This window comes from Punica granatum, chromosome 1 (genome assembly GCF_007655135.1).
Source record: "Punica granatum isolate Tunisia-2019 chromosome 1, ASM765513v2, whole genome shotgun sequence".
Taxonomy (NCBI): Eukaryota; Viridiplantae; Streptophyta; class Magnoliopsida; order Myrtales; family Lythraceae; genus Punica; species Punica granatum.
In genome coordinates, this window is record NC_045127.1 from 47,882,489 (window position 1) to 47,908,893 (window position 26,405).

The following is a 26,405-nucleotide window of genomic DNA, read 5'->3' on the forward strand; positions in this document are numbered from 1 at the left end:
GCTAGCAGCCTATAATGATGGAAAAAAATTCACAACTGTCATCGAAGGGGGCAGTTAGCAACAAAAAATGACCCGGACAAAGGATCTCGAAACTCCTGAAATTTGAAAAACAAAGTAACTATGACAGCTGATTAGCAAGTAGCATTTGCTCGATCATCAGATCAGATGCCCGAACTTTTGTTCACTATAAAGTCGTTTTACGCCACAACATTCCCCATTTTCCTGGTGCTCGATCAAGAACATATGAAGTTATGAACATATGGAACAGATCTAGACTAGCTCAGGCTACTCAGCAAATAAAAACAGGGCAGTAATAGCCCAACCACACAAAAGGGGCGCAAACAAACCAAATCTCACAAGATCAGTAATAAAAAGTTCTCTGTCTCAGTTTAAGAGTAGAAAACCAATACAGAAATTGCAGAAAACCAGGTGGAGTTTCAGCTACACGTGATTGCCTAGGGCAGAGATCGGAGAAAAAGGGCAGAACAGGAGATGAGAATCTAGGGATTCAGAATAGGAAAGCTCGTAATGTTCATACAAGGCCTCCCCGAAGAGAAAGGAACCGCTTTTTCCACTTACCAGATGATTGAAGAACAACGGGAGAGAATTGAGAGATCGAGGCCACTGGTGATTGAGCAAATTGAAGTCACTGAACAGAGAAGAAGAGGAAAGATTCCGCTCGCAATTCGGTCACTGAGTTCGAAGATGAAGAGGAATCCGATGAAGAGGAGCTCGAAGATGAAGATTGACAACAATCACAAGCTGCTCTGGAACCTGGAACGAACTGGAAGACGAAGGTGAAGAATTGAAGTGAAGATGTCGAATGACTCGAATTAGGGTTCCCAATTATCAGATTGATTTTTCGATTCGGGTCAAAGAGAGTCAGGTCGGGTTTCCTTTTAAAAATCCAGAACTCATCCAACCGGCCGGTTCGAATGGGTTTGTAAAAAAACCGGCCGGCTTTTTGGGTCTACCGGTTTTTTATGCATTTTCGATTTTTAAGAGAACCGGACCGGTCATATGCCCGGTTTCCTGTCCGATCGATCTAACCGACCGGTCCGGTCTGGTTCTGATAACACTGGGTATATATGCCACTTCTCCAGGCTCATTTTTTTTTCTTTTTTTCTTTTTTTTTGGTGAAGAAACCCAATGCTGGTTATATTGTTTGTGCGTTCTATGTATAATTTGTGGCTTTTTGGCAGGAGAAAGAATCCGGAGAGGCCATATTGGGGCTAATTACAAAACTAATAACCCATGGAATTCCATTAAAAATGCTGCCGATACCTTTTACCAGTCCATTAATTTAATATAAATTTTTGTTAGTTTTTAGTTAATATAAATAACCAATTATTCATTCACCGAAAAATAACGAATTATTAAATAATTATTTAAATTGAATTTTGTAACGAATATTTATATTAGCTAAACTTTTTTCTATTTGCTTTTCACGTTAAATGCACAAACAAATTGCAATGAACACAATGACAAAATTCTAGAGACAATTGAGCAGAAAAAGCAGCAGATGCATTAAATATGGCTGGCTTGTTCCTAGTATTCTTACCTGTTCGCAGCCTAGCTAGGTCGGCTTAAATATGGTTAGACTCATTTATCTTCACGCACAATAACAAATTACGGGTCTTGTCAAAATAAGCTCGTCTTAATAAGTATATTATGATAAAATAACGTTTGGTCACAATATCTTATAACTTATGGTGATAAACTTATTTTCGCGATGAAAACGATATATAATGTATCTCACAATATCTAAAAATATGTATATACATATATGTTAGTTATTATGAAAATAATTGTTTTGTGGCGCTCACATAATATTGGAGATATGTGTATACATATAAATATATATGTATTTACATATATATTAAGTATTTGCATTATGAAATTTTATTTAGTGTAAATGTAACATTTTTATCATAATATGCATATTAAGTATGTATTCACATGCCTATTAAGTATGTATATACATACATGTTAGTTATTACGGGAATACTTGATTTTCGACGCTCACATAATATTGAAGATATGTGTATACATATAAATATATATGTATCTATATTCATATTAAGTATGTGTATTATGAGACTTTATATAATGTAATATAACATTCTTATGACAATATACTTTTCTTGTGATAAAATTTCTTTCATAGCAATAGAATTTGTCATAACATACAATTTCTCAGTCTTAAGCAGAGCATTTTATCAAGAATCTATTGGTTGAGGGGTAAATAGTGTCAACAATCTCTTCGGATCTTGAGAAGGGTACTTGTTAGAAGGGAGGGAAAGTAACCATATATGCTCCATCCCCATAATTGCAAGCGCAATGTCTTATCACAGTTACCTTTAGAAACAAAAATCTCCCAAAAAAATCTCAAGGTTTTGGATTAATTTTTTTTCCTATACTTTTTCCTCCCCATATTGACGCAATGTCTATCAGAAGTTTCCATTATCTAATGTATCTCTTTGGTAAGAGTGTTGCACTTATAAGGAAAGGTGTAGGGAGGAATCACTCATTCTCCATAATATATACGTACACGTACGTGAAAGCAGTCTCCCGCAGAAGAACAAGAAGAAGAAGAATACTTGCAAGTTTCAGGCACAGCATAGCTATTAGTAGTGTCCACTCTCAATATAAAAACCCTCTAACCAAGACCCTGCAAGGGAAGAAGGGAAAACTGCGGTTGTCTGGTCCCAGCTGATCTGCTCTGCTGCTTTACTTTACGGTCTCATTGGAAAATGGAGTCACTACTTCAGGGTTCTTTTCCTCGTACACCTTCTCCACTTTCCACAGGGTATATATACCATTTCTCCTGGCTCATTTGTTTTCTTTTTTTCTTTTTTTTTGGTGAAGAAACCCAATGCTGGTTATATTGTATGTATAATTTGTGTCTTTTTGGCAGGAGAAAGAATCCGTTGAGGCCATACTTTCAGGAAGGCCAACTTGCCAAGTATGTCTTTCTCCAGCTATAACATAGCATGTAATCTCGGATGGACCACAATTATTCCTCGACGCAAACCTTGTTGCTTGCCTCTCCAAGGATTCCTGTTTCTCGCTCTAAATCTAGTGAATAGTGATAGTGAATCTCATCGGTATAACAGGAATATATTGTTCAATCCAGGGGGGTGGCGCCCCCCTTGGATTCGGGAAAAAATTATGAAATTTCTACTGGAAATTGTAAAGTTCATCAAGTTATCAATGAAATTATCCTCTTTCGCCCCCCTTGATTTTACGATACAAAATATCTTTGGACTTCGCTCTCCTTGGACAAAATTTCTAGATCTGTCCCTGGTTCAACCCATGCCGATACATGTATTTTTTATCGCTTGCGTGCAAGCTGGTGTGAACCGAGCTGTTTTATGGGCAACTCTCAGCAGCTAAATTTGATCCAAGACTATGGTGGGAGTCATTTGGGAAATGGATGTCATTAGGAAAGTGTTTTTCCGAAGCATGAAAAGAAAAAACGAACTTGAATGTTTGCACTCAGGGAATGCTCAGCTGCAATATTCTTTTTTGCTAGTTACAATCGTAAATCGACAGAGGTTGGTGACAGAGCCAGCTAATTAAGAAGATTGGCCGTATCAATTACGCAAATAGTTCATCGTCCAATTTCCTCTGAACACTTTTTTCCTTTTACTTCTTTTGTATAACTTCTTCCCGTGATCAAGAGTTAAATCGTCTTTTCAAATCTTTCATCCTTATTATCTTATGGGTTACAAGTTCGGGGGAGCAGTTCAGTGGACATCCTCAACAAGAACTCTGCAGAATATCATCTTAACCAACCCCAACAGAGACCCAGACTTTACCTCCGGAGCAGCAGAACTTACTTGGTTAATGCGTATTTGCAGCCACCATTGGAATCTCAGCCTGGGGCTAAATACAAAACTAATAACCCATGGAATTCCATTAAAAATGCTGCCGATACCTTTTACCAGTTTTCTCGGCCTCACACTGTCAAAGGCACAGTTAAGTCTCAAACAGTTACAATTTTTCAGGAGTTTTTTCGGAGATTGTTGGAGAACTCACTGAGGCTAATTTATCTGAACAGGTTTTCAGCATCATCTCTGTTTCTCTTCTTGCGGTAGAGAAGATGTCCGATTTAAACCCCTTGTTCTTCACTAAATTATTGCAGGTAATTCCGAAAACATGTACACAACTCTGAACATACGCCTAATTATTGTTACCTACAAATCAGTCTTTTCTTCTTCTTTTTTTGTTTTTCCTTGAACAATCTTGGGCTGCTAATTTTCAGGCGGTTATTGCTGCCCTCCTGATGAATACATATGTCGTTGGTTTGAATCAATTGACCGACATTGACATAGACAAGGTCAGCAAACTTGTGCATTTCTTAAGTTAGTCACACTCGCTTTTGATATTAGTTGGCTCTGTTCGGTTTGGGAGGATGGCCTCTATTCCCATGAAAAATGCATTTAGATTACGTTTCTTAAAGTACAAGGACGAGTTTGTAGTGCAAGGAAAATACGTAACGCACATGGCAATAGCATAATAATTAGTATATATTCAACAATTGGCTATTTTGCTGCTACAATTTGACTCTGTCTCGATTGACTCACAAAACTTGCTCTCCGTGAAATTTACTTGGTTGCGGTGCAGGTCAATAAGCCCTATCTTCCATTGGCATCGGGAGAATACTCTGTTGGAACTGGTGTCATGATCGTTACATCTTCTTTGACTATGGTACGAGGATGCACACTCTGTTTCGAATTATCACTTAGCAAAATACTATTCAGGCAAAGCATCTAATTTAAGCAAGAACAAATTTAATTAATCACCATCTATCTGATTGTAGAGCTTTTGGCTTGGATGGGTTGTTGGTTCATGGCCCTTGTTCGTGGCCCTTTTCGTTCATTTTGTGCTCGGCACAGCTTATTCAATCAATGTGAGTAGGGGCACCTCTGCTGAAATCTCCTCGACTTATGTTCTGAGCAGGCTCCTTCATTGAGTCTCTTTTGATTTTTTATGTTACGTTTTTTTTTGCTGGATAATATCTATGTTATGTGGGGTACAGTACAATAAATAAATAAAAAAATATGATGAAACAATCTTACTTGGCAGTTCTGACATGTTAAGGCGAATGTTTGATTAACAAGGACCGTATATAAGAGCATATAAATAAATAATCAGAAAAGCAGCTTATCGAGGCTCGAAACAAGAACTTGTGCTCCGATTCCATGACCATGTTAAGTGGTTGATTCTTCCAAAGGTGGTGTGGTCTGGTTGACAACAACGTTTGTTGAATATTATTATTAGGGGAAGCACGGTAGTTAAAGGAATTTAACATGAGAAGATAATGTCATATTTCAGTTGCCACTACTGAGATGGAAAAGATCTCCAGTTGCTGCTGCAATGTGCATTCTAATTGTTCGGGCCCTGAGCAACCCAACAACATATTTCCTGAACATGCAGGTTTTTCTAGATTGATCTTCTCTGCTCTTGAAGTGTTGGATTTATTTTCCATTGTATGTCTTTGTATGATTATTAGCTAACTCCATTGGTTGTTAATAAGGATAACGATCTATTTCAGATTCAAGTGTATGAGAGACCAGTTGTCTTTCCGCGCTCGTTGATATTGGCCACTGCAGTCATGACCTTCTTCTCTATTGTTATCGCATTATTTAAGGTAGAAAAATTCGACTTTCTACCATCAAAACTTGAAATTCTTAAGGACTATGCACGTTACGAGATTTTCTGAGGTACAAAACTCTGTGAGGAGCAATCTAGCATATATTTTCCTTATTGTCTCTACTTTGAAGATAACAGGGGAGACTGGAAAACTGGGAATAGTTCTTTGGAAACCAAGTAGCATTCTTAAATGCTTCACACCGTTCCTTAGACTTTGTAATCTATACAAGTTTCAGCTATTGAAGAATAGCTCGAGGTGTTTTACCGTTTAATTGGAACCTTTGCAGGATATCCCCGACATTGATGGAGATAAAATATTCGGGATCCAGTCTTTCACTGTACGTATGGGGCAAAAGTGGGTTCGTATTCTATGCACACAGTAGACTAAATTCAACTCTTCCATTAGCTTATTGCTTTCTAAGTATCGGCTTGTTCTTGGCAGGTGTTTTGGATATGTATATCACTCCTCGAAATGGCTTATGTTGTTGCCATTCTTGTAGGGTCGATATCTCCCTGTCTTTGGAACAAAGTCATCACGGTAATAGACTATTCTGGTCTTAATTTTCCTTTCTTTGTGTCCTTTACGTTAATTAGATCATGCTGTTAATGTGATTTGCTGTCCTTATTGACCTGATTTAGGTTTTGGGTCATTCTGTATTGGCCACCACACTGTGGGCACGGGCAAAGTCTCTTGATCTCAAGAGCAAGGCCGCAATAACTTACCGAACTTGACCAACTGAACTGCGCACTAATTTTGCCTATGACTAGAAGCAGTGCGAGCAATTTCTGGCCGATTACCCAGTTTTGAATACTCTGTCGTGCTCTTGATAGTAAAACAACAATAATTTTTTCTATTGAATTTACCAATTATGCCTTCTCATACTTGTTAAACTGAGATAAACAAGATCTACCAGTTATAGCAAGAGATGACACAGATTGTGTGAGACCCGGCATTTGCGCACACACACACATATATATACACATATGCTTATGTGTATATATATATTATGTAGAAGTTGCTGGATAGAAAAAAAAAAAAAAACGAATGGAGCCATGGGCTCCACGTGGCCCAAGCTATTCCCCTCACCTTCCACCGCCTTATCATTCTTTCATTCATTTATTTATTTTTCTTTCTTTTCTCCTCTGTTCTGTTTCGGGGGGGGGGGGGAAGGGAAGAAAAAGAAGAAACAGAGAGTGAGGAGAGGCAGAGAGGGAGAGAGAGGGATCTGAGCAAACTCGAGGAAGACGACCGAGTCGAACCAATTTTGAAAGGGAAAATGACTAAACTTGGGGTTCTTGATTAGTAAGTTGATTCTCCTAATCCTAGACACTCTTATTCATTGAGTTTAGGTGCGAATTGAGCCATTTTCTTCTTCGTTTCAGTTCGGTTTCGGATTCTAACTATTGATATGGATTTTGCTATAAATTGATGTTTCGTGATTTATGCTTTACTATTAAGCATCTCTAGAGTCGATTGATCTTGTTTTTAAACCGATTAGGTTATGGATGATGAGGGAGCAAAAAGATTAATAAAGTTAATGGGTTATACAGTTAAATAAGAATTGAAATGTTCGGCTTATCTAATTGCTATTGAGCGTATAGACTTGACTGATTGGGTTCATATTTTGATTTTATGAGATTGTTTAAATGAAAGCGTGATAGGGTTCAATGTAGGATTGAGTTCATGTTTTCATCTTATGTATGATGATTCCAATTGACGTAATTGGTTGGGTAAAAGATAGATATGTCTATGGATTTAGCTATGATTAATATGTCTTGAGCTGAAGGAATTAGAATAAATGAGATTATTATGCTTTGTAAGGGTCAATGGAGGAGTTTGAGTAGTATTATTGGTGTTAGTTTATGGCCAAAATATCCAATTGGGTCTTGAACCTTGCTACTGGGTGTAAGAATAAATTTTCTTGAGAATGTACTCTGATGATTCTAATTTATTCTTGTGTTGAGCTTCTTGTGTTTGATTCGATATATCTTCTTGTAAATTAATCGATAATGAATTGCCTAAAGTACTAAATTGGAAAATGAATTGGTTAATTAGCTGGAGTTAGAAGTAATAGTTGAATCAATATTTTCTTTTGAGTGGAAAGCTAGGAAGCAGGGGAAATGCTCGTATGGAGTTATTGTCGATATATCAACTAATTTGCAAATTATTCACGTTCATTTGCTTAGACAAATTTTGGGTAGGAAGCTATATAATTGATAATTTGAGAAAGACCAGAAGCTAGCCACTGATTATCTTTCATTCTTTGATTGTTTTCATTTTTGCTTTTCTTTTAGATATATATGGGTTCATTCCCTTGATGGTATAACTTAATTTAGAGTCAGTACCTTCAAGCTATATTTCCACCTGTTCTCTTTTCAAATAATATTGTTGGTTTTGTTGGATTCCTATGTCTTGGTTACCATTTCAGCTTGGTAAATTTGTAAATTTGAATATAATAGATTATGGAATAGGGCTGGTCAAAAGAGCATTACCCAGAAACCCAACACAGGCCCGTCTTCTGGGCTGTGCTTTAGGTCGTAAAGGATAATGGAGGGCATGAATCATTCACTTATAGAGGGTACACGTGAGAACGATTTTATTATGAGATTGAAAGTTGCGCAAGTTAAGACTATTTAATGTGCTCGCGGCCACCGCTTCACTTTCACATTTACATATTGGTGACAGTACTCCCATCCCGATGACTTAAATGGACTATGATAGAGTACCAATGTAATTCCAAGGGGGCTCTGATGATTGGAAACACACTGAGAGGTTGAAGTTGGGGTCGATGGCCCGATTTAGTTATCGATACCTGATCACCATATGCAATTGATATAACATGATATATTGTCGTCTCATTTAATAGTTTACTAGTTCATACGGTCCCGCGCCTCGAAGCGTCACTGATATTGGAACTTAGCTAGCCAGTCAAAGTAAGGAACTGACAGATTCCATATGAAGTTAAATTTGAATATGTATGAGTGAATCTTAATAATTGTAGAGCATCAACTAAGTCTACCTCATTAAACAATAATGAATCGAATCGAATCGATTCACTTTTTCTAGTGGAAGAACGAGGTTGGATCGGCTCATTGAATTGCGCAAATTTAGCAAACAATACCGTGTAGACTAAGCCTCTTCTGATGTCAAATGGCTATGTATGGTCCGAGACTGTATTCCCTCCCGTGAGCAATGACATGAGTTGCACATATGACTTTTGACCTCAGACTATACATAAGTTTCTCATTCTAGAAATTATTTCTTGATTGGTAATGGCTCGGCTCGGAGAGGTTGCGCTTTTTGTAAGATAATCCCGAATATTTCTCCCATTTCCATGGTCTCAGGTGAATACCCATCTTCGAGCTTCCAATCGAAGGAATTAAGGAGGGAACCAAGCATCAGGTGCAACATTCTCATGGCCAAAGGCAGGCCCGGGCATATTTTGTGGCCGCCACCAAATGGCACGAGCTCTAAATTGTGTCCCTTGACATCGATGTCCAGTCCCAAGAACCTCCCTGGAATAAACTCATCTGGGTTCTTCCACATGGCAGGATCTTTGCCTATGGTCCAGGAAGGTGTAGCCTCCAACCTCCATGCTAGCCCCGGCCTTATGGTGAAAGCAGCAGTGGGACCGGCGGGTGCATCCGGAAGGTCTCCTTCATTGTTGCCGTAAGTATGGCAGTCCAGCAATGTCTGATTCCTGAACAGGGTTCCCTCGGCCAATCACCTGTCCGAGCTCAGTCTGCAATTTTAATAGCTTCTCTGGATTACGAAGTACCTCAGCCATCGCCCACTCCAATGTGCCTGAAGTGGTATCTGTCCCCGCAGTAAACATATCCTTGTCATCCGAAAATAAATTTTTTTTTTTTTATAACGAGCAGTTTTTTCTCTTCGGGCCCATGAATACTCTGCAAGCCCATAAGTCCATGTGCAAGCACATGTGTGAGTGGGCTCACCAGGAACTCACTGGCCTGCAGCCTGTCATTGATGATTCTATCAAAAACATCGAACATTCATGCAAAATAACGAGTCATCCTCTGCCTCGCGCCCTATGGGTCCACCCTCTTGAGCACCGGAAAGTAGTCTACTAGGTTCGGCTTCCCTAACTCCACCATGATCAGCCACACTGTCCTTGAATGAACTCCTTGTCAGTCTCCGAGCTAGGGTCTGCTAGGTCCATGGATAAGATTGTGTTCCCTAGCTGGTTGAGTGATATCATGAATGATGCCTCGCCAATCACTACTACTAAGAAAAGTTGTGTTAAACTGATTTCAAAGAAAAACTGCACCATGAGCGTCAATATGTAGATTAGGCCAAAGGAACCGCAGTGATTCATTTCCATCTCTATTTCGCAAATTTCGAAATAGATAACTTCATTAGCAGCAAGGGAAATGGAAGATTGTGGCTGATTCATGGGTATATTTAAATTTTTAATTCGTTTATTATACCCATTAAGACAAAAATTCCTTAGACATACCTGGAACGTGTGGTTCCAATACCAACTGACAGTAGCACCAATTCCCACTCAGTTGCGAGATAGGCTAGAGACTAATCATTTCCTCATCCGGGAAAAATGGATTCTAAGGACTTATCAAAGTAATTTTGGAAACAAATTAAATCAAGAGATGTATACTGTTTTACAATGCATGTGGTTTAACTTCTTCCTCTTGTTTTAGATAATTTTCTCCTGCAGTCCTACGAGAAGAACTTAATAGAGCATAGACATACATGTGGTATGGCCTAACAATTCACCTGATGTGGCATAAGCGTTCTCAAATCGGTATCTCGAGAAAAATATGTTCTGAGAACCCTGTCTCGAGGAAAACGACATCCAGAGCAAAACTCACCGTTTCGCCGTGATTTTTCGATATTTAAGACAAATTCCATCGTTAAGGGCCTCAAACAGGCAATTTTATATTATTTATGGCATTTTGTGCTATTTTAGGAAATAGTTTATTTTTAAGAATATTTTTTCGTTTTCTCTATTTAAACGATGTAAGTCCTAGGGCTAAGACAGTTTTTCGGATTATCAGTAAAGTCTTGGAGTTACCGTGCTCTTTCACCCAATCTCGGATTTGATTCGAGTTTGATACCTATTTCCTGGTATTCGTAAAATCAACAAGTTGTAGAAGGTTGTTGTCTGGTATTCGTGCGCGAATCAACATATCGCAATTAGTTCCGCTGCGTCATGAAGCAACTCAGCCATTGCCCACTCCAGTGTGCTTAAAGTGGTCTCAGTCCCCGCAGTAAAGAGGTCCTAGAGAAGACATCGTCGTGGAACTAAAAGAAAACAGAGTCATCATTTGCCGTGCAACCGTTGCTTTGCAAACAAAACTGACCTTTCCGTAAGGGAAATCGTTGAATGAGATATGTCTAACTTAGTAGACAAAATCAATCATATGAAGAATAATCCCATGCAACGATCAGAATCGAAGAAGTGAAGAAGAGATTTATACTGACTGCCAGCACCCAATTTCGGCCCACCGGCTTCAGAGGGGTAAAATCGTCATTTTGCCACCCGTAAGGGAAGTATTTTCAATTAATTACTTCAGTATTCACGACTTTTTGGAAATAGCAAATTTTCCTAATTTAACACCAATTTTATGATTTTTTCAAAAATAATACTATTTGAGACGTTTTCGAATTTCGCTTACATCGACGTCAATTTTCAAAATTCGGGACAAAATTCGAGATTGAAAATAATTTTATCGCATGATATCGATCAACGAATTTTTCTGAGCACGATGACGGTTTCGAATTATCTTTCCGATGTCTGATCAAGAATGCAGAATTTTCAATTTGTACGGGCGTCGAAAAAAAAAATTCCGGTAAGAAGTCAGACTGATGACTTCTGACCGCCCCTGTTCTTCTTCCTTTTGCTTTCCTCTTCTTTTCTTTATTTTTTTTTTCTTTTTCTTCTTCTGCTCTTCTTCCTCCCGGCTGCCAACCGAACCCGAGCCTGCTGCGCCTCTGACCCGAAGCCTGCGGCCACCTTCCCCACCTGCCATGCCTGCAAGCCGAGTTCTCTTCTCCCTCTGTCACACGCCACCTCTGCTGCCCCCCAATTTCTCACGCAAACTCTCGGCTCAACCTCCTATTCGGATTAACTTCGTGCACACAACCAGCCCTCTGTCTTCTCCATTTCATCACGACAACGACTCGCTGAAACGCGGCTAGCCTCGAGATCTCTTTGGCTCTCTCTCTCTCTCTCTCTCTCTCTCGGTTTTGCGGAAAAAGCCGCAACACACACAAAAAGGAAGAAAAACACAGCAGACGGACAGGGACGGGAGCTCACGAATTCTCTCGAAAAAAACCGGAGCTCGCTCTCGCGCCGAACCCTCAGCTCGCCCACGGCCCGACCCCCAGCTCTCGCCGAACCTCTAGCTCGTTCACGCATTCCCGGTTGGTCACTTGCCCCCCAGCTCCCCCATTCGCCCTTAGTTCCCACGCTCACAACTCCCGGCACTCTCTCTCACGGCTCGGATTCTCCCATAGCTCAGACGTGGCCCCTTTCTGAGAGTCGGAAGTCGCCGTGACTCGTCGCCAATCGCCCCCAGACCTCCCTTCTCCCTCTGTGTTTCGGGTTTAGCTAACCGGATCGATTTCTTTTTTTGGGTCGCACAGGCGTCACCTGTGAGCGGCCAGAATAGACGCACGGAGGCCTAGCCCGTGCCCAGGAGCCTAGCCCAGCCGCCGCGATCCAGTCCGGCCCACTAGCCGCGGTCCAGTGAGGCCCAACGGCGGCCGATCAGCCCATTCAGCCCAGCCCTAAATCCAGCGGCCCATTCGGCCCAGTCCGGCTTGTCTCAGCCCAGCCCAACTCGCCCAACGTTTTGATTTCTAATTTTTTTTTTATTTTACAGAACCATCCCTCAACTTCTCGAACTAGGTAAATCCTCGACTTAGTGGCATGTTTAGGGCTCTATTTCTGAATATTAATATTTTCTTGAATGGATATGATGTGAAATGAGCGTTATTGGGTTGCATGGGTGGTCGGATTTGTCACGAACTCGATTTTATGAACTTTCTGTTTTGTTTCGCTTCAGTCCTGAGTACGCCTTTTCATTTTTAAAAAAATCAGCCCTTAACTTTCAAATGCGTTTCAGTCAAGTCCCGGTCATTTTAATATTTCCAGATCAGTCCTTGAATTTTCCAGGATTTTCCAACCACTCCAAAGAACTTTTCAAGTTGTTTCAGTTTAGTCCCAGGGCTATTTTCCACCCTTTTCAGATCTGTCCCGAATTTTAAAATTCGTTTCATTCAAGTCCCAGCCATTTTTGCCATTTTCCAATCAGTCCCTGAATTTTTCAGGATTCCTAAACCAGTTCCGGGAACTTTTCATATTGTTTCAGTTCAGTCCTTGGGGCCTTTTTTTCACTTTTCAGATCAGCCCGAACTTTCAAATTCGTTTCAAACAAGTCCTGGGACATTTTCAGTAATTCTTACGCAGTCCCCAATTTTTCCGAATTTTCAAATCAGTCCCCTGAACTTTATCCGAATTTTCAAATCAGTCCCCTGAACTTTATCCGAATTTTCAAATCAGTCCCCTGAACTTTATCCGAATTTTCAAATCAGTCCCTGTTCTTTTAAAATTATTCAAATCAGTCCCTGAACTTTTTTTAAAAGATACCCAACCCTTTCCTACTTGGATCTCCGACCGACAATATGTGTGCCCCGTTTAAATACTTTGTTTCTGCAATTATATGTATACAACATGATAATACGTGCTCTTTGCATGATTTTTTTACTTTCATAAGTCGGTGCCGTTTTATGAATTTCGTTAATGTTATGTTTGTGTATGCTTGTATGTGTTTATCATGATCATGGCGGCACCGATTTTGTAAATTTGTATGTTTGTCGTGCTTGACATGATAATGTGCTCTTGATCCGTGTTTAAACGTTTTATTTTCTCGTTTTAATCGAAACCTCACATGAATCGGCTTAATCATGCAAACTCGACCTAAAATTAACTTTTAAATCCCAAGGTGGTCGGGAATTATGATTCGCATCGGACGGTCCATCAATGATCGGCTCGACGGTCTGAAACCCGCATATTTAGAGCATTTGGCAAAACATTAATTAATTTAATCAATAATTCCACTAACGGGGTAATTGGGACGTTCATGCGATTAATTAACTCACTTGGCCCTAATAATTTTGCACGAATTGGTAATAAACCGGTAACACGCGTCGATAGGTTGCAAACATGCGTTGGTGCCCTTTTCAAAACTTACAAATTTTATAAAACCCGAGACACGTGGCTCGATGTGACATGGATGTGAAGGACTTGCGCGTCTTGACTCGAGGCCTCACCTAATTTCAGGAAACTCAGGTCAGGACGTGGAAGTTCTTCTTAGATCGCTTCCGGATAGATTAACCGATCTTTTGGCTCTTTAGGATTCTTGACAACCCTGGAAGGTCCAAGGGACCAGTTAGCGCCGGTCACAGGTCGAGGTGGCCCGCACCGCGTAGTCACTCTTTTCCGAAAAATAATTTTCACTTCAAGGGCAAAGTCGTCTATTTGTAGTTTAGCGACACCCCTAGGGTTAGAATAACAGAAACACTACGGTGTCAGGATAGGGATGAGCTATCTGTTTAGGCGCAGCTTCATCTGCATAGCCCGCTCTATCCGACCGATGAGTTTTTATTATTCTAGCATAGTCTCGGGTAGTTAGTTCCGGTGAATTGGCTCAAAATACAAATACTAGACTAATTGTGTACTCGTTTAAGACAAAAACGGACAATAGCGGGTTAGGTACTAGGTTATAGGGTTTACGGGTGAAATTCATGTTCTGTAATAACCTGTAACAACCGTAGTGTCACAACATAGAACAATCCTAAAAGCCACCTACAAACACAAGACTTGACAACAGACGTCACGTACGTCAGGTCCTCGGAAAATAATGCCAAATGCGAAATACCTTCCCGAGGCGATCCCTGATTGATTCAAATCTTGCACCCACTTTGTCTGTTTTAGGGTAGGATTTGCATGCCAAGATACCCGGTTAATAATCGGTTAATTCACGTAAATTCGGTAATAACAAAACCCCATTGTTTGTTTATTTGTGCCTATTTTGTTACATTATTGCACTTGTTTGTTATGCGGATCGAGCCTGATCCTTTATGATACGATCCATAGAGGGTCCAACGCCCCAACCGTAGATCACGGGGTCCAATCCCTTAACACTGAGCGCGTATCTTAATTTCAATTCCAGTCTTTTGAAACCACACGGTGAGCACGAGTGGAATAATAACCGAACGCGAACCGACCGGGATTCAGTTGTTGTAATTTGTAGTTTATTTATTTGAGAGGACAATGTAAGGATTTATGTTGTACATTTATTCATGTAAGAATCCCGGTCGGAGAGTGGATGGTTGGAGGGTTTTTTCGAATTTACGGTGTCAAAACGCGTAAAACGAGCGGAACTTAATTAAGCGGTAATTAAATTAAAAATGGCAAGCCTAGACAAGCTAGAGTACCGATAGGGCATGCGAGATATAGACTCGCATGTAACAGAACCCCCGTATTCGGAACCTCGGGTTTCGCAGACCATATGCCTTAGTAATTAGGTGTACCCCGTACCCCTAGACCCGGTTAACTTGCCGGTTCTCGACCTTTGGGTCGTAAAATGGCAAGTGGCGACTCATTCTCACGTGCGTCCTTCGCGTCCCCGGCAAGGTGGACAATCCCAAGCCGCGTTGTATAGGAGCGCGCATGCGTGCCCCGACGAGATGAAATTCGGGTGAGCACACTGACCAAAAAAAGTGCTCGATTTGAACAATATCTAAGCCCTTCTCTTTATGTTCACTAAGGTCTAGAAATGTTTCCAGCATATCATTCTTACTGACAACACCAGACACCTCCCTGTCCTGCTGCCTATTTTTGATGATTGTACCGTAAACATTGAGTATCCGCCTGCCGTTACCATTCATCCTCCGCTTTACGCCCTGCGGATCCAACCTCTTGAGCAGTGGGAAGTAGTCCGCCAGGTTCAGTTTCCCTGCCTCCACCATCATCTGTGAAACTAACTCCTTGAATTCTTTGGATGAATCTGAGGTGTGATCCGCCAGGTCCATGGAGAGAATTGTGCTTCCTAACAGGTTCAGCGAAGTCCTGAATGCTCGCCACCTCGCCAATATTCAACGAGCTTCTGGTCTCACTACACTTCTCAATATAAGCCAGGAGTTCCAGGTGCCAAACATGTCAATTTCATAAGACAAGGTAGGTAATATAGGCTTTTTCGATCGTATATATCCGTTTTCTATTAATTTCACACCTGGATTTTCCGGAGACGGAGGTGTTGGTTTGAGTCAAGGGTCTTGGGTCCAAACAGGTGCACGCTGCCAATCTGCCGGAGTGTAAAACCCGGCATTTGAAAAACATGCATACCTATAGATATACTTACATATGCTTATATACATATATATTTATTATATACTTTTATGTGCTTACATGTGGCAGGAGGAAAAAAAAAGAAAAAAAAAGAACAAGAAAAAGAAAAGGGAATAGAGGCATGGGCTCCACGCGACTGCCCATTCCACCGCCTCATTCTTTCCATTTCTTTTGTTCTCTCTTTTTCTTTCTTTGTCCTGTTTTGCTAGGAAAAATCGAGAGGAAAAGAAACAGAGCAAGGGATAGAGAGACAGAGAGAGAGAGAGGGAGAGAGAGAGGTGTCGAGATGGCAAGGAAGAGCTGGACTTTGCTTTGTGGTTCGATTGTCGACCAATTTCAGGAATGTGGTGTGAATTTCCTATTCGTTTTGTTGGTTGGGGAAGAAAGCTCGGTCGAGGTTCATTAATGGCAGCCTGGTGTGTAGATGTTATTAGTTCGAAAATTTGATATGGTTAGGCTCCTCTGATCATTCGAATGGTGGCGCTTTTTACGGAATTGGATTTCGTTACACGGTTTGAAAGTTATCGCGATTTCAATTTCTGAAAATTATAACGAAACGTCAATTTCTACCTGCATTTTTGACCTGACTTCTTCATGTTTTGACTCGCCGTTTGTTTCTAAAATATAGCCCACACTGTAAGCTTTCCAGAGACTCTAAGATTGTGGTATTCGGAGTTATATAGAGAGAGAGCCGAACTTCTGAAGTTGGGCCATCGCACAGCCCGGGTCTGTTCTGTAACAGCCCGCACCAGCAACTTCGGGAGGCTCGTCAGGCTTGCTCAGACATCGGATTGCAGTATTTTTGTTCGTACAAATTCATGTTTGAATATACTATTTTAGATAAATTTTCGGGATTTTTCTGAAATAGCGATATTAACTGTCATATTTTCCTAATGTGTGGGTTTATCGAATTTTCCTCCCTCGAGTCCAAAACTGACCACTTTCATGTCTCTTTAAGCTCGATTTTCCTTGCTGGTCATATCTGATTTTGGTGTTTGTTAAGTCGATTTCTTTCTTCTCAAGTTAGAGATGTTATTTTTCGAACGTTTGGACTAATATTTTACATTTTTAGTTGATTAAATCTTGCTTAGTTGAGTCAAATGCGGTGTTAACAAGTGATGTTGATTGCATATATTCACACATGGAGTGAAGTATTTATTTATATCATGATATATATCGGTTTGCTTTAAGTGGCCAGTTTAGCTGAATCTGGTTCATATTTCTTTGATAAAGAGAGGTGAATAGAACAAGGCAAGTGAAGAGTGTAAAGGGCTCGAGGTAGGAAGCCATTTGGGGGGGGGGGGGGGGGGGGGGGATGAGTTATAACATTCTTCTTGATTGAGCTTCATTTATTTGATTATGCCTTTACTATGGAATATGAAATAACGGATTAGTTGGATGAATAAATTAGAGAAATCGATGGATTAGCTTAGACTAGCTCATTTAAATGTTCAGTGAACTAAGCTAGGATAAGTTAATGGTGCTGGAATATACTTATATTTACCCAGTTCTGGTTGATTAGTAGTTGTACTGAGAGTTGATTTTCCATTAAAGTTGTTCGTATGTGCTTTACTGAATTGTGAGATGGAGTAATGGAAGTGCGAAGAGCTAGATATCCAGGAGTTGGTGAGGCTGGTAGAGGATGATTTGCTATTTTTTTTTCTCTGTGTATTTGGATGTGGTCACTAAACCCATTGTACCTAGTTTTAGTTATCAATATTCTAAGATAGTACCTAGTTTATATAAGGTATTTAAGGTTGATAAACTATAACTTATGAAATATGCTAGGATATAAAATTTCTAAGAGGAGGATTCTGTATATGGGAAATGTAACGGCTGATGCTATTAGTGCATTCTATTTTAGATTTATTCGATCCTTTAAGGCCACTGTGGTGTGATTTGGTATGAGGACCAGTGGAGAGAATGATTTATGAGATATAAGTTATTTTCTAGACTATGCTTATGATTGATAGGGGCTGAGGATATCGATATTGTGCATCCTGAAGGTCAAGTTTGATTAACCATTTTGGGTGTTTGGTGAGTACTTCATTCCATTGTGAAATGACATATATATATATATATTTATATGCTATGTGAGTACTCTATTCCCTTGTAAAATGATGTATTATAGTTATATAAATTATTTAAGAAGAATATAGTGATAGTTAGATTAAGAAATCGATCTTGCTATGTTGTGTGAAATGATTTGAGAGGTAGTGCCTTTTATGTTCCATTTTGATTTGAGATATACAGTGTGGTTGTGTATACTAATAGTGTATGAGATATGTGATGATAACATGCTGTCATTGTAATGTGATTGAGATTGTGTTTGTGTATGATGATATATGAGGTGAGATGGCGTGGTTGCGATGGATTATGCTCGCATTGTTGTCTAACTATAGCCTTGGGGCCGCTGGACCCGCACAAATGGCCGCTGGACCCGGCGGAATAGAAAGCGGGGCACAAATGGCAGTTGGACCCGCGCAAAATAGGAAGCGGAGCACAAATGGCCCCTGGACTTGGCGGAATAGAAAGCGGGGCACAAATGACCGCTGGACCCGGCGCGGAATAGAAAGTGGGGCACGAATGACCGCTGGACCCGGCGAAATAGAAAAAGGGGCCTGAACGTCCTGACTTGTCGCTAGGAAATGAGATTCTATGGTTATATTAACTAATTTTGTTGTATATTGTTTGTCTGATATGTTTGCTGAAGATGTGATGATTATTGAGATTGTCTAAAGATGTTTTGTGAAAGCCGTGATGTTGCTAGAGTTTGATATGTCAGGTGATTGTGTTGTGAAGTTCTATGGAATGCTAGTGAATAGTTTGTGTGATATGGGATATCGACGAAATTTAGGGGAAGTTCTGCCGAAATTTCGGGTCGTGACACGGAGGTTCCTCCAGAGTGGAGAGACGGGGATCCAAGCCAACCCCAGCTCATGATGACCGACTGCCGTAATGGAATTTGGGATGAAGCGGTTGGAGAAGGAGACATCGTGGGTCTAGAGGATCTCTCATTGGGTCGAGGAGATGACCACAGTGGTGGTGAGACCTAGCTTGAGGCGCATTACCAGGCCATGGGCACTGGCAAGCTTGGCTAGAGAACTCTGGGGTAGAGACCCAAAGAGCTCGAGAAGGCTCCCAATCATAGGGAGCAGCCTTGGACCTGGTAGCAGCTTCCCATCTTGGCTCGACTTACCTCTCTTCGCCAAGTAGAGGAGGACTTGGAGCAGGCCTCGTAGAAAAACCATAGCTTTGGGGGCTTTCGTCTTTCTTGGTCATTAGCATGAGAACTCACTTAGCTTCAATTACCCGTTCACGAGATGGAAAAACCCTCCCTAGAAAAAGGCCAACAATAATAACAAGAAAATAGAAGGGAACTAAGTGAGTGTGTGTGTGTCTATATATATATATATATATATATATATAGTACGTACAACGTGATAGAGAGACCTTTGAAAAAAGAGGTAATAGGTAATGGGGAAGAATCTCCAGTATACAATACATCAGAGTCCGCCAATTCACTTATTAGAGGAATGTGAAAATTGTTTATCTTAATTAATTAAAAATTGTGAATGTTAAATCAATATGGTTGGTTCAAATGATTTGACGCTTGTTTTCCTTAAATAAAATCCTGAATTGGAATATTGTGAATGAAAAAAATCGATAATTGCGAGAGTTTTATCTCTTAGTGAGCCGACCAGTCTCGGATTGAATTCTTCAGGGTTTATTAATCTTTCCAAATATCAGTGCACGGGAAAAAAAACTGAGAATGCTAATGTAAGAAATGGAAAGATGAAGAGTTGAAAGATACCTCCATTGCAATTGCTTCAGTGGTGTCTCGTGAAGCTCCAAGGCAATGCAACTCCAATGAGACTCCAACGACCTGAAAGACACAGAGAAGCCAAAATTGGGATTGAAAGTAAGGATTATCCCTTTGGTTCATGAAAATTGAGAGGGGAATCTGAATCAGAATGGTATCATTTGAATTGTCGATGTTTGTTTAAGGAAAATCGATTTCCGACTCCCCTGTACGGGGGAATCGCTTCCCCCATATGGGGAACCATCCATTCTCTGGGTTCCCCAAGGAATCAAAATTAATTTTGATGCAAGGGAATCAAAATTAATTTTATTTCTCTTTGTTTTTTGTAATTTTGCTATGAAAATTCAATTAATAATTAAATAATAGAACGATTTCTTAACAGTAAATACAAGTCAACCATGAACAATGATGAGTTTATCACTATAAGTTTATTAAATTTCAAAAATTATTATTAATCAAATTATAAAATTAAATATTATTAAAATAATAAAAAATAAGATGATAGTATTGGTGCGTAGCATTGGGTATCATACTAGTGTATAGATATAGATTAACACATAAAACAGAAACAAACGTGCTAGGCTGGGCGCAGAGGTTGGTCTTTTTTATTTTTGATTTTTAATTTCTGGAAAACCAAAAAAGAAAATTAATCATAGAAGTGATATTGATTCACAGTCTGAAGCAAAGCATTTTATCAAGAATCTATTGATTGAGGGGTAAATAGTATCAACAATCTCTTCGGATCTTGTGAAGGGTACTTGTTAGAAGGGAGGGAGAGTAACCATATATGCTCCATCCCTATAATTGCAAGCGCAATGTCTTATCACAATTACTTTTAGAAACAAAAATCTCCAAAAAAATCTCGAGATTTTGGATTAATTTTTTTTCCTATAATTTTTCCTCCCCATATTGGCGCAATGTCAATCAGAAGTTTCCGAACCAGAAGGAGTACAGTGGCATAATCAATTCTTTCCATTGTCTAATGTATCTCTTTGGTAAGAGTGTTGCACTTATAAGGAAAGGTGTAGGGAGGAATCACTCCATAATATATACGTACACGTACGTGAAAGCAGTCTCCCGAAGAAGAATACTTGCAAGTTTCAGGCACAGCATAGCAATTAGTAGTGTCCACTCTCAATATAAAAACCCTCTAACCGAGACCCTGCAAGGGAAGAAGGAAAAACTGCGGTTGTCTGGTCCCAGCTGATCTGCTCTGCTGCTCTACCGTGCGGTCTCATTGGAAAATGGCGTCTCTACTTCAGCGTTCTTTTCCTCGTACACCTTCTCCACTTTCCACAGGTATATATGCCACTTCTCCAGGCTCATTTTTTTTTCTTTTTTTTTGGTGAAGAAACCCAATGCTGGGTATATTGTTTGTGCGTTGTACGCATAATTTGTGTCTTTTTGGCAGGAGAAAGAATCCGGAGAGGCCATACTGGGGCTAATTACAAAACTAATAACCCATGGAATTCCATTTACCAGTTTTCTCGGCCGCACACTGTCATAGGCACAGTTAAGTCTCAAAACAGTTACAAATTTTCAGGAGAGTTTTCAGAGATGCGTTGGAGAACTCACTGAGGCTAATTTATCTGAACAGGTGTTCAGCATCATCTCTGTTTCTCTTCTTGCGGTAGAGAAGATGTCCGATTTAAATCCCTTGTTCTTCACTACATTATTGCAGGTAATTCCAAAAACATGTACACAACTCTGAACATACGCCTAATTATTGTTACCTACAAATCAGTCTTTTCTTCTTCTTCTTCTTCTTTTTTTTCTTTGTTTTTCCTTGAACACTCTTGGGCTGCTAATTTTCAGGCGGTTATTGCTGCCCTCCTGATGAATACATATGTCGTTGGTTTGAATCAATTGACCGACATTGACATAGACAAGGTCAGCAAACTTGTGCATTTCTTAAGTTAGTCTCACTCGCTTTTGATATTAGTTGGCTCTGTACGGTTTGGGAGGATGGCCTCTATTCCCATGAAAAATGCATTTAGATTACTTTTCTTAAAGTACAAGGACGAGTATGCAGTGCAAGGAAAATACGTAACGCACATGGCGATAACATAATAATTAGTGTATATTCAACAATTGGCTATTTTGCTGCTACAATTTGACTCTGTCTCGATTGACTCATAAAACTTGCTCTCCGTGAAATTTACTTGGTTGCGGTGCAGGTCAATAAGCCCTATCTTCCATTGGCATCGGGAGAATACTCTGTTGGAACTGGTGCCATGATCGTTACATCTTCTTTGATTATGGTATGAGGATGCACACTCTGTTTTGAATTATCACTTTGCAAAATACAATTCAGGCAAAGCATCTAATTTAAGCAAGAACAAATTTAATTAATCACCATCTATCTGCTTGCAGAGCTTTTGGCTCGGATGGGTTGTTGGTTCATGGCCCTTGTTCGTGGCCCTTTTCGTTCATTTTGTGCTCGGCACAGCTTATTCAATCAATGTGAGTAGGGGCACCTCTGCTTAAATCTCCTCGACTTATGTTCCAAGCAGGCTCCTTTATTGAGTCTCTTTTGATTTTTTATGTTACGTTCTTTTTTGCTGAATAATATCTATGTTATGTGGGGTACAGTATAATAAATAAATATCATGAAACAATCTTACTTAGCAGTTCTGACATGTTAAGGCGAATATATAGGATCGAAAAATAAATAATCAGAAAAGGAGCTTATCGAGGCTCGAAACAAGAACTTGTGCTCTGAGTCCATGACCATGTTAAGTGGTTAATTCTTCCAAAGGTGGTGTGGTCTGGTTGACCACAACGTTTGTCGAATATTATTATTGGGGAAGCATGCTAGTTAAAGGAATTTAACATGAGAAGATAATGTCATATTTCAGTTTCCACTACTGAGATGGAAAAGATCTCCAGTTGCCGCTGCAATGTGCATTCTAATTGTTCGGGCCCTGAGCAACCCAACAGCATATTTCCTGAACATGCAGGTTTTTCTAGATTGATCTTCTCTGCTCTTGAAGTGTTGGATTTCTTTTCCATTGTATGTCTTTGTATGATTATTAGCTAACTCCATAGGTTGTTAATAAGGATAACGATCTATCTCAGATTCACGTGTACGAGAGACCAGTTGTCTTTCCGCGCTCGTTGATATTGGCCACTGCAGTCATGACCTTCTTCTCTATTGTTATCGCATTATTTAAGGTAGAAAAATTCGACTTTCTACCATCAAAACTTGAAATTCTTAAGGACTATGCACGTTACGAGATTTTCTGAGGTACAAAACTCTGAAAGGAGCAATCTAGCATATATTTTCCTTATTGTCTCTACTTTGAAGATAACAGGGGAGACTGGAAAACTGGGAATAGTTCTTTGGAAACCAAGTAGCATTCTTAAATGCTTCACACCGTTCTTTAGACTTTGTAATCTATACAAGTTTCAGCTATTGAAGAATAGCTCGAGGTGTTTTACCGTTTAATTGGAACCTTTGCAGGATATCCCCGACATTGATGGAGATAAATTATTCGGAATCCAGTCTTTCACTGTACGTATGGGGCAAAAGCGGGTTCGTATTCTATGCACGCAGTTGATTAAATTCAACTCTTCTATTAGCTTATTGCTTTCTAAGTATCGGCTTGTTCTTGGCAGGTGTTTTGGATATGCATATCACTCCTCGAAATGGCTTATGTTGTTGCCATTCTTGTAGGGTCAATATCTCCCGGTCTTTGGAACAAAGTTATCACGGTAATAGACTATTCTGGTCTTATTTTTCCTTTCTTTGTGTCCTTTACGTTAATTAGATCATGCTGTTAATGTGATTTGCTCTCCTTATTGACCTGATTTAGGTTTTGGGTCATGCTGTATTGGCCACCACACTGTGGGCACGGGCCAAGTCTCTAGATCTCAAGAGCAAGGCCGCAATAACTTCCTTCTACATGTTTATTTGGAAGGTGACTTGCCTATGACCAGAAGCAGTGCGAGCAATTTCTGGCCGATTACCCAGTTTTGAATACTCTGTCGTGTTCTTGATAGTAAAACAATAATAATTTTTTCTATTGAATTTACCAATTATGCCTTCTCATACTTGTTAAACTGAGATAAACAAGATCTACCAGTTATAGCAAGAGATGACAGAGATTGTCTGATCTAATAAAAAAAAAACAAAGATTTTAGGCTGTTATAAAACGGAAGGGCTACTCTTAGATTTCTATGTTTAGGCCGGAATCAGTTTCTCGATTCTTTTTTCTTTTTCTTTTCCCTATTCAATACTAATTAATTTTTATCTGTTTTTTCTGTTGTGCAGTTATTTTATGCAGAGTACTTGTTGATACCGTTTGTCAGGTGAGTAAGAAGGATCAGAACATTCATTCTAGAACCATGTCAAATTCAGAAATGTGGTCCAAAGAAAGCGCGTGCGTGTGTGTATGGAGAACACATGTTTCATGTTTTTTCTTAACTATCTTTCTTTTGCTGAAATGTGGTCCAAAGAAAGCGCGTGCGTGTGTGTATGGAGAACACATGTTTCATCTTTTTTCTTAACTTTCTTTCTTTTGCTGATGACATATTTCATCTCGTTGAAGATGCACGGTACAATTTTCTATTGTGAAATTTCAGTCAAGGGAAGTTTAAATTGAACTTACGGTGAAATAGTTATCCTGAAGATGCGAACAAACTATCTTGCTTTGCAAATCGAATCCTCTCCTTGAACCGAAATCAAGCTTTAATGCATCAATCCAGCCCTTGAAAAACACCGTAAATTCTATGATTGGTATTATTTGTTAGTTGCTTCTAATTGATGTACAGTATATTCCTACTGAAGTGCCGATTTATACTTTTACCTGCTTATCAAAGAATTTGAGAATATAAAGTAGTACCATGCAGTGGTACAATAATTTCTAGCTGAAACTAAAAGCAAACTGATTCGATCATCACTGATGAAATTTCACATATTATAGGCCTCCTTTAGTAGGGGAAGAAAATATACTAGCTTTTTCCATTTCCAAAGCACCCCTTGCTTAGTTTCTGATTAAACCACTAACCAAACTTATTTGAATGAATTTGAGAAAAATTTCACCTATGCAAGTGCATCTTTCACTAGCTAACCTGAGATCTAGCCCTGATTGCAGGCATTCTTAGTCACAATCCCCAGCCTAGGCAACGGTAATAGAAGGCTGGGCATTCTATCTCGATCCCTAAGCTATGGAAACTCGATTGCCATCGCCTATGCACCAATGATCCAGCTAGGAAACTAATAAGTTGTGATAGGACAAAAAAGAGGCAGTAGTTCCATAATCACAATAATAGTAATAATAATAAGTGTAGTAACAGAAGTAGTAGAAGAAGAAAGGGAAAAGGGCGGTTTGGTGCAAAGGTGTCTCCCTCTTAACCTGAGATTCAGAGATCCTGAGTTCGATTCTCACCAGTGGGACACCTCGTACCCTTTATTACCCTTCTATCTATCTATCATCTCCTAGACTCGTGAATCCCCTTTTTAACCGAAAGCCAATAATAATATAAATTGTGATAAAGTATTATCCAAAAACTTACCAAGGGTCACTAGAGCATTACCCAGAAACTCAACACAGGCCCGCCTTCTGGACTTTGCTTTAGGTCGTAAAGGATAATGGAGGGCCCATTGGACGAGACCAACTTTGTCCAGAGATATTGAACAGAATCAATCAGACCGACACCGTTTGGATAGGCTCATTTCATTTGGAGGGCATGAATCATTCACTTATAGAGGGTACATGTGAGAACGATTTTATTATGAGATTGAAAGTTGAGCAAGTTCACATTTACATATTGGTGACAGTACTCCCATCCCGATGACTTAAATGGACTATGATAGAGTACCAATATAATTCCAAGGGGGCCCTGATAATTGGAAACACACTGAGAGGTTGAAGTTGGGGTTGATGGCCTAATTTAGTTATCGATGCCTGATCAGCATATGCAATTGATATAACATGATATATTGTCGTTTCATTTAATAGTTTACTAGTTCATACGGTTCCGCGCCGCGAAGCGTCACTGATATTGGAACTTAGCTAGTCAGTCAAAGTAAGGAACCGACAGATTCCATATGAAGTTAAATTTGAATATGTATGAGTGAATCTTAATAATTGTAGAGCATCAACTAAGTCTACCTCATTAAACAATAATGAATCGAATCAAATCGATTCACTTTTTCTAGTGGAAGAACGAGGTTGGATCGGCTCATTGAATTGCGCAAATTTAGCAAACAATACCGTTTAGACTAAGCCTCTTCTGATATCAAATAGCTCTATGTATGGTCCGAGACTGTATTCCCTCCCGTGAGCAATGACATGAGTTGCACACATGACTTTTGGCCTCAGACTATACATAAGTTTCTCATTCTAGAAATTATTTCTTGATTGGTAATGGCATGGCTCGGAGAGGTTGCGCCTTTTGTAAGATAATCTTGAATATTTCTCCCATTTCCGTGGTCTCAGGCGAAACCCCATCTTTGAGCTTTCAATCGAAGGAATTAAGGAGGGAACCAAGCATCAGCCAAAGGCAGGCCCGGGCATATTTTGTGG

General features: G+C 39.7%; 2 protein-coding genes and 1 pseudogene across 3 annotated transcripts; 2 read left to right on the forward strand and 1 right to left on the reverse strand.

Annotated features, from left to right (window-relative positions):
• The first annotated feature begins 528 nt into the window (after nt 1-528).
• LOC116206962 (homogentisate phytyltransferase 1, chloroplastic-like) lies at nt 529-6,740 on the forward strand. Its single transcript, XM_031539805.1, has 12 exons — nt 529-797; nt 2,918-2,965; nt 3,749-3,980; nt 4,064-4,147; nt 4,268-4,342; nt 4,630-4,713; nt 4,826-4,915; nt 5,341-5,442; nt 5,561-5,656; nt 5,946-6,017; nt 6,101-6,196; nt 6,298-6,740. Exons 1-12 carry the CDS (start codon nt 529-531, stop codon nt 6,388-6,390), a joined length of 1,341 nt encoding a protein of 446 aa, XP_031395665.1. The 3' UTR covers nt 6,391-6,740.
• A 1,694-nt stretch (nt 6,741-8,434) lies between these two features.
• On the reverse strand, nt 8,435-9,705 carry LOC116188830 (annotated as a pseudogene).
• An 11,267-nt stretch (nt 9,706-20,972) lies between these two features.
• Nucleotides 20,973-24,699, forward strand: LOC116188819 (homogentisate phytyltransferase 1, chloroplastic-like). 2 transcript variants are annotated; one of them, XM_031518293.1, is made up of 12 exons: nt 20,973-21,174; nt 21,287-21,387; nt 21,473-21,556; nt 21,691-21,765; nt 22,053-22,136; nt 22,249-22,338; nt 22,734-22,835; nt 22,954-23,049; nt 23,339-23,410; nt 23,494-23,589; nt 23,691-23,795; nt 24,149-24,699. In XM_031518293.1, exons 1-12 carry the CDS (start codon nt 21,120-21,122, stop codon nt 24,188-24,190), a joined length of 1,002 nt encoding a protein of 333 aa, XP_031374153.1. In that variant the 5' UTR covers nt 20,973-21,119; the 3' UTR covers nt 24,191-24,699. The 2 variants fall into 2 exon arrangements, with proteins under 2 accessions (XP_031374153.1, XP_031374149.1); XM_031518289.1 differs by having other exon boundaries at nt 20,973-21,387.
• The last annotated feature ends 1,706 nt before the right edge of the window (nt 24,700-26,405 follow it).